Consider the following 8,590-nt stretch of genomic DNA (forward strand, 5'->3'; position numbering starts at 1 on the left):
TGCATGTTCCAACTGCGTTGCTTTTTGTTTATTAAATCACATTTTGGTTTGGTTCGTTTGCGTTCCGGTGGTAATCACTTAGTAGTGCTTATCGACGTTGACGTAGCTGGCACCCGAGTATCCGTGGTGGACATGATGCTCCGGCACATGCACTGGGGCGTGAGTTGGGGCATGATGGACTGGTGCATTGACCGGATGGCTCGGGTGGTGGGCATGTCCGACCTTCTTGACATCAGCCTCGAATCCGTTGTGACCGTCCGACTTGTAGTCAACCACGCGCTCGGTACCGTCGGCCTCGTGCAGCGTGTACTGTCCCTTGACGACATCGCCATCGCGCACTTCCCACTGGGTCTTGTGGTCACCGGTGTGGGGATCCTTTACGCCATACTCAAACTTGTACTTGGGATGATCGTGGTAATCCTTGTGCTCGGGCACTCCATGGTACTGGGCCGAGGCGACGATAGCCAGACAGGCAATGAGAGCGAGGATCTGAAAAAGGAGCAAATGTGCTTAGTTGAGTTCGTTAAGTTACCATAGAATAGGTAGATTTGTACCTTGAACATTATGAATGGTTTGAAGTAGTTGAGATGTGTTTACAAGAAGAAATTTGAAGATGAACTGATGAATATTCAGTAGCTGAGATGATGCTTTATACCTGACACACTGCGAAGTTTTTCATTGGCGCTTGTTCTCTTCAACGCATTTCTTCGAATTACACATACCTTTCTGCAATTATTTTGGGTTCTCGCAACTTTCAAACGAACGGAGGGAAGAAGGAAAATGAAAAACAATTGCATGTTGATTGAATTGTATGTACTATAGCTTGAATCGTTGATCTTTTAAAAAAACTACTAGCTTGAAGTAGATAGTTTTCGAAAACGATTTAGCTGTTGGTTGTTTCTTTTATAGACATTGTGTGATAATACTCAGATAAAATACAAACAAATCATACCTGAAGTGATATCAATGTTGTCTCAGCAAGCGAAAAGTGATTCATTAATTTGCCAACACTACACACTTTTGATTAAAGTCGCTTTTCCACTTTCTTCAGGGCTCAAACAAAGCATTAGAAAATTGGTTTACCATAAAAGTGATAGTTTCGTAAGACAACGATCCTAAGCGTTCTTCAACAAAATTTAGCAAGGACTCAGACATCGAATTTACCTCTTCAAAACGAAGTTCGTTATTGGCCAGTTCTAGTCAATTATCATTACAGTAAGGAAATATATCAATGCTGACGCACCAAATGAATCAATTTAAATTATATATCATAAAATCAACCAATAAATCGCTGCATTCCACAGTGATACATGGAATGGGTACAAATTAGATAAAAGCAAGTGAGCAGATCTAATCCTGTGTGTACCATACTAAATGAAAAAAGTGTAATTCATTAACAGGAAACATCACCGAATTTGCATAAACCAATTAAAAATAGACGTCACCAAGATAACAAATGTTTCAAAAATGATTGAGCAAAGATTCTTTTTTCATTTTCATTTTCCAAATGTTTCAAGCATTTCGAAGGAACTGATGTCTTTATCAGCATTACATAGCTATGTTTACTCTGGTGGACATTATACATAATTATATGATCTACATAAAACCAAAACAACTGACTCCTGAATGACTTTAGGATAGTTCACAAGTTCTCAGGTCCATTTTCAAAAGTGATTGTTTTATAGAAACGTGTTCCTGTAAGCACGGGATAATGTATTGGCAAACACGATACCGTCCACATATCTTGATTGATAAGAATTGATCAAATCAGAAATCCAAGTAACTCAAATCATTCGACAACAATAATGTAAATCTCTCCTAATTTCATTTATCGAACACTTCTAACGTAACATATCACGAATTATATGTAGAATCTAGAATAGACCGTTCCTCCGCAGCAAGGATTGACTATCCGGCTGCGTGATGATCAATCTAGTCTCGAAAGCCTGTACAGTCCGACATGCCTGCGTAAAACGTTACGCCAAACAGAAGAAGAAGAATGTTAGTATCATTTAAAAAAGTATTTTTCATACTAAAACAATGTACATACTAATGTGACAAATTCAATGACAATGGCCTCAATGGTCTAGGCTTTGTTGCTGAACAGGAGTCTTAAATACCAGCTATCTTCCTAAACCTAACGTTAAATTAATATCAGGCAGCTCGATATGGGACGAAGAGTTTAAGAAGCATATAATAGACAGGAACGAATGGCAGGTAAGAGAGGAAAAAATAAGTAAAATAATAAAAGAAGAAAATTCGCATACCACGTATTTGAAGATGCTGTGCGACGTGTGAAACAGTAATGGAGGGCAACTAGGACGGGTAGGACGAGAAGGAGCATATTAGAGGAAAGTCCATGGTGCGTCGACAATGTGGAAAAGATTTGAAACTATGGAGAATGATTGGGCAATGGATCGGTGGGATTCTAGGGACAACAATCCAAACAATAAAATATTACCCAAGTCAAATTAACATTTGTTATGGTTTGCATGTTCCTACTGCGTTGCTTTTTGTTTATTAAATCACATTTTGGTTTGGTTCGTTTGCGTTTCACTTAGTAGTGCTTATCGACGTTGACGTAGCTGGCGCCCGAGTATCCGTGGTGGACATGATGCTCCGGCACATGCACTGGAGCGTGAGTTGGGGCATGATGGACTGGAGCATGGACCGGATGGCTCGGGTGGTGGGCATGTCCGACCTTCTTGACATCAGCCTCGAATCCGTTGTGACCGTCCGACTTGTAGTCAACCACGCGCTCGGTACCGTCGGCCTCGTGCAGCGTGTACTGTCCCTTGACGACATCGCCATCGCGCACTTCCCACTGGGTCTTGTGGTCACCGGTGTGGGGATCCTTTACGCCATACTCGAACTTGTACTTGGGATGATCGTGGTAATCCTTGTGCTCGGGCACTCCATGGTACTGGGCCGAGGCGACGATAGCCAGACAGGCAATGAGGGCGAGGATCTGAAAAACGATCAAATGTGGTTAGAAGAATTCCCTTTTGAGAAGTAAAATATATTTGTTTATAGAATGTTATACCTTGAACATTTTGTTTTGTTGTTTTTGTTATTTGCTTGTGTTCGCTCTTGTGTTCGTTATGATCGCTCTTGATGAACTGATGATTGCTTTGTTTCGAATCGCAGATATTTATACCATTGTGTACTGTTGATGCACATTTTGATCGTCTTTTTTCAAATACATTTTTCATATGATCATCTCATTACTCCCACTGCAATGGTCGAATGTGTGTAAACATAGCGCTGCTGTCTGAACTTGAGCATCAAAATGATTCAATGCTCCGATGATCCACTTTCAGATCTATTTGCGTGCATGAGTTATTATCGTGTTTCGCTTTGCATCTGCTTGTTGTGTAATGATTAATGCCAATCCTTTCTCAACTTTCCTCTGTTTGTTGTTATTTTTCATGTGTGATGTACTTGCATTGCAGTTTTTAGCTTTAACAATAGCTCAGGGACACCACGCCAATTCTATTTGGGGTGCGATAACCAGATTTTTTTTATATTTTCAGCATATGAGTGCATCATGATTAGCATTTCTTGTGACAAGCGAGACATGCTTTTTATTATATAATACTTTTGTTAAACATTCAAAGTTAAACATTTGTAGTGATTGCAGGCGCTACACATTCATTCAATATAGGTATGATCGGTCCAATGAATGACTCTAAAAATCAAGTTTGTTTTTCTTAGGAGCAATCTTTCACCTCATAGCAGCCAAGGGTGGATTAAGCAGTAGGCAAACTAAGCTAAGAGATCTTGACAGGCTCCGAGAAAAACAAACCAAACCTCGCAGGCAGGTAAATGCGATCTCAATCCTTCTCTGGATTAAAATTCCTCAAACAATTTCTCGCCCATCACTTAAGATATGTGTGACCGCTTGGGGTCACCACTCGTGTCAATCCGCCACTGATAGCAGTGATATGTAATGAGAGGAAAGCGAGAGATAAAACATTAATTTCAAGTGCTTTACCAAGGGAGGAATAACATTCATTGTAGTCGTCTGATGAATGCTGTGTGATGTTCATCATGTTTATGACCCTTGCTACCATTTAGCCACAAAAAAATAATCTGTTGATTTCAAGGAACTGTGATTCTTACACTTTTCGTTTGATGACTCGGGCATGGGCAGCAGTATGTCGTGCTGACATTGCCGGGTTGTGAACCGTTCTCATTCGATTATTTAAGGGACTCAAGGGACTTCGATCAATTTAAGGGACTCGGCGAAATCACTCATTGAAGCTTAAGACAATTAGTCTGACTTAGAATCTTAGCATTTCGACTCGCAGTTGCTAATAAATATTAACGGTATATCCGGGGCGGTCCCGTGGTACAGTCGTCAAATCGAACGGCTCAATAACATGCCTGTCATGGGTCTATGTAGGACCGTCCATGTAGCCAGGATTGTCTATCCGGTTGCGAGGTAAATAATTAAATCTGTAATACCTGTATAGGCCGTCATTCCCGCGTAGAACGTTACTTTCGTAAGATTCGATAGCCCAGTATGGTTTTCGATGAATCCAACTGATGGCCTCATTGAATTGGTCTCTAGGCTAGCAGTCTTGTTTGATTTAGCCGATGATCTCCGATTACAAGAAAGTATGTCCGATCGTGGCGTATGTTGCGGTCTTGAGCTACTCATATTCTAGTCGCTAGGATAAACAAATGATTTCTTTGCTGGGTAAAATAAATAAGGTATAGCGTTTTATTCTAGTTTGCAGCGGGCTGGGGGGGTTGGTGTTGGGGTTAATTAGTTAAAGTTAGAATGTTTTACTCCAAATTATTTAACTTTGCAGTACTTACATCATAATTAGTACATGTCCCCGACGCGGACTTTTATTTAATATCAATTCAAATAATTTATTTGGTGACTATAACTTCTCATTAAATGCTACATTACACGAACATTTGCTATATTTTGATTGAAAACTGCGTGAATCGACTTCTCAAATTAGACCCTCATTAATAGCGTATTTCGGGGACAGCCTCTAAATTCAATCGCAATCCCAATGGCAATCAGAATCCCAATCCCATTCGGAATACCAATCGAATCGCAAACGAATCCCAATCATTATCGAATCGTAATCCCAATCCCACTCGGAATCTCAATCGCAATCAGAATCCCACTCGGAATCAGAATCCCAAGCGAATCGCAATCCCAATCCCAATCACAATCCCAAACGAATCCCAATCCCAACCGAATCGCAATCCCAATCAGAATCCCAATCGAATCCCAAACGAATCCCAATCCACAGGAAACTTTTAGGGATTCAAATGCTACAAACGGGATCCGATCCGATCGAATCTTTCTGGGGATTGAATCTTCGTATCTTCCGAATCCCGAATCTCCCAACACAACTCTAAACCTGTTTTGAATTAAAGTTTTGAACCGCTGCCCCAAATTACTTCACCAAGAAATAAAATAATAAGTCGATTGCGGCCTCCACGTTCACCTTTATAAAAGATTGTTGTGATATTTAATTTGTTATCAACGTTCGACGGATCATTAAATTCAATCACAGATAGGTTTATTATAAAAAAGAGCACGAGGCAGTTTGCAATCAGCCAGCCAGAGCCGGTTCGGTTCGCATGGCTTTTCGCAACAGTGTTTGCAGTAACGATAATAAATAATCTTTTCCTACAGAATCGCGTCTAGTTAATCTCAAGTGGGTTTAACGCCCAGTCAGCCGTGAGCAGTATCGCGGTTCGACACCGCAACATCTGCCGGCGACGGAGTGACGGAGGTGAACAGTTGATCGGGGGTGCGGCTTTAGTGCTGCTTCCAGACCTTGGCGTAGCTGGTGGCACCCTTGCCGTAGTAATCTCCGGTGGCGTACGCTCCCGCGTAGTTGCCAATGTAGCCGTAGGCGTTGTGCTGCTTAACCGGCTCGGGATGGGTGGCGTGGCCGAACTTCTTCACGACCGCGTTGAATCCGTTGTGGTCATCCGAGGTGTACTCGACGACACGGGTCGTACCGTCGGCTTCCTTCAGCATGTATCCACCTGTGAGACAAGGCAGGAGAAGGATGTGCGGGATTAGAACGAATGCACAACATAATGTGAAGAATCAGAGCCCATTCTAAATACATACCCTTGACAACATCACCATCACGGAATTCCCACTGCTTCTTGTGGTCGCCGGTGTGCGGATCATCGACACCGTACTCGAAGCTGTACTTCGGGTACGCGTTGTACTCGTCGTACTTTTTGGCGTAACCCGATTCGTACTGGCCATACTGGTAGTTATCATACAGATGAGAACCGTGCTTGCCACCGTACAGGGAGCTATAGTCGTTAACCTCGCTGTAGCTGGTGGCCGGAGCTTCATGATGATGGTATTCGTGTGCCTCACCGATGTACTTATCGTTGCTCAGCACGAGCTGCGGCTCGTGGTGATGATCCTGCAGCAGCTCAACCGGATAGTGCACGGCCAGCTGCGGTTCTGGCGCATGATGCACATGCTCCAGCACGTGATGCTGCTGCTCCGGGACGTGATGGTGCTTCGTCACGAAAGCGTACTGGGCTGGTTCAACTGGAGCCGACTGGACAGCCGTCGCTGCCAGGATGGCAATAGCGGACACAAACTATCGTTTGGAATAAATTGAAGTAGCAGATAGGCGTTAGAACTTGGGATCTTTTGGGAATCTGGATGATATGAAGGGCTCAAGAATAGAGACTAGATGTTTAGCTAGAAGCACTTATTGTTATGTGTGCACTTGTCGGGTCTATTTTGATCATGTTTAAGTTCACTGGCACAGATATTATTTTATGAATCCAATGATTTAGAACTTTAGGTTCAACATTACAAAAACTTCCACAGTAGCCTAGAACTAGCTCATATCTTGCACCAAGTCTCCCAGAAAACTCACTCGCAACATTGTATTATAACACTGGCTCAACGAGTTTCACTTTCTGCACTGAGGAACTGCTGTTACTGCTGCTGCTTCTGCTGCTGCTCCGGAACTGCTAGGTCTGTACCTTTGCACACTAAACTGCTCGTCTGATGGTGTTCTGTGGCCGACCGTACGGTTTTATAAAGGCTGAAGCAATTTTTTCCCATCCATACCCTCCGCAAGAAGTTTCGAATGAAAACACCTCTAAACGCACTGCAGCAGCAACACCGCAGCTAGTGCACCGTGCGCCATTGATTCTCGAGGACACATCCACCACCCCACGCCGGGTGTGTCCTCCGCTGCCAGGCCTACTACATCGCGCTTCGGTTCAAAGAACTTCAAAACGGACATCAGCGGCAATTAATTGAAACACGAAGGCGTTGTGAAGTTGCAGTGGCAAAGGGGTGGTATCGCACGAGGTTCTCGCACCATGGCTCCATGGGTAAAGAAACCCCCCCGTTGGTGGCCATAAAAGTTAACAACACCTCTAAAAGTGTGCCCCCACACCCTGGGCACCGAGTGCGCACAATGGATGTCTTCGACGGGTGGCGCCATTTTCCAACACTTTTCCAGTGAACTCGTGGAGTTCAGAGAGGCAAACAACGAACGAATAACAACACCAAAAAAAAAGGAAACTGAAAACCATGAAGAACTACGTCACTGTGTCAGTCAGGCGCATTTGGTACGCTGCGTGAAGACATTGAGATTAATTTTTTCCACTTCCAGTCCGGCGATGGAAGTAGGGTGGTTGTCGGTGGTGAAAAGCACTTCACGCATGCGTTGGGTGTTGGGTGGGTGTGGAATAACGATCTTCAAGTGTGCGGGTGGTAACGGTAACCTATGTCGCACGAACCGGCTCAAAGTGCTCCGAAAAGGAGGCTTTTGTTGACGGAGGAAAAATCGAACGTAACCGTAACTACGGCCAGTGGGCTCATTAACCTACCCCATTAGTGTACGGATCAGAGCACGAGTCCGAAAAGCTCAGGTTTTTTGTTTTTTTCGCTTCCGAACAACGTTAACCGCGGGAACTGCGGCATTGCGACACGTGCAGTGTGCGCGTGTGTGAGGGCACGGTTCAGGGGTAGTTGCTTTGAATTGCTCTACGCAGCTGTGCGGTGTCCGTGTTGCAAGCATTAGCATACACTGAGTGAATTCACACCACAAAAAAAATCTAGCACATAAAAACAGTTTGCCAAAAATGAGCTTGCAAAAATGCATAAACAACACCAGATATGCAACGTGCACGCGCGTTTGTGTGTGTCTGTATGCATGTGTTCGCAGTAGTGCGCTGCAGTTTTCCGATGCATTGAGGCATGTGAAGGGTTAATTAGTACCGGTGACCGGAGCATTTAATTGAGCGACATTCTGGTTTGAGAGCGTTTACGAGCGTTGCGTGCATTGATTTGTGTGTCACTCGGGCAGGACAGGAATGTTACAGCTAAGCTAACAGACGGACGTAACATAGGAAATGGTATGCAGTGATCTTGACCACGATTGCCTGAGGTAATGGAAGGGTTAAGGGTTTTGAAGGTAATAAATTGCTTTAATTAGTGTCCATTTTAGATTTGATGTTCCAGTTCGATGGAGTTATTTAAAAGCTTCCCAAACTTCCAAACGAAAAAGGGAAGTTGTTGGTTGTTTCGCACCTCATCTTATCACTGTCCCAAATCAACGAT

General features: G+C 43.6%; 2 protein-coding genes across 2 annotated transcripts; both read right to left on the bottom strand.

Moving 5' to 3' along the window:
• LOC121592310 (histidine-rich glycoprotein-like) lies at nt 1-3,122 on the bottom strand. Its single transcript, XM_041913709.1, has 4 exons — nt 3,044-3,122; nt 2,561-2,968; nt 555-590; nt 1-489 (listed from the first exon to the last, which is right to left on the bottom strand). Exons 1-4 carry the CDS (start codon nt 3,050-3,052, stop codon nt 79-81), a joined length of 864 nt encoding a protein of 287 aa, XP_041769643.1. The 5' UTR covers nt 3,053-3,122; the 3' UTR covers nt 1-78.
• Nucleotides 3,123-5,542: 2,420 nt separating this feature from the next.
• On the bottom strand, nt 5,543-7,011 carry LOC121591643. Its single transcript, XM_041912381.1, has 3 exons — nt 6,891-7,011; nt 6,113-6,605; nt 5,543-6,024 (listed from the first exon to the last, which is right to left on the bottom strand). Exons 1-3 carry the CDS (start codon nt 6,897-6,899, stop codon nt 5,792-5,794), a joined length of 735 nt encoding a protein of 244 aa, XP_041768315.1. The 5' UTR covers nt 6,900-7,011; the 3' UTR covers nt 5,543-5,791.
• Nucleotides 7,012-8,590: the final 1,579 nt, after the last annotated feature.

The sequence above is a fragment of the Anopheles merus genome, chromosome 2L, assembly GCF_017562075.2.
Source record: "Anopheles merus strain MAF chromosome 2L, AmerM5.1, whole genome shotgun sequence".
In the NCBI taxonomy this organism is placed as follows: domain Eukaryota; kingdom Metazoa; phylum Arthropoda; class Insecta; order Diptera; family Culicidae; genus Anopheles; species Anopheles merus.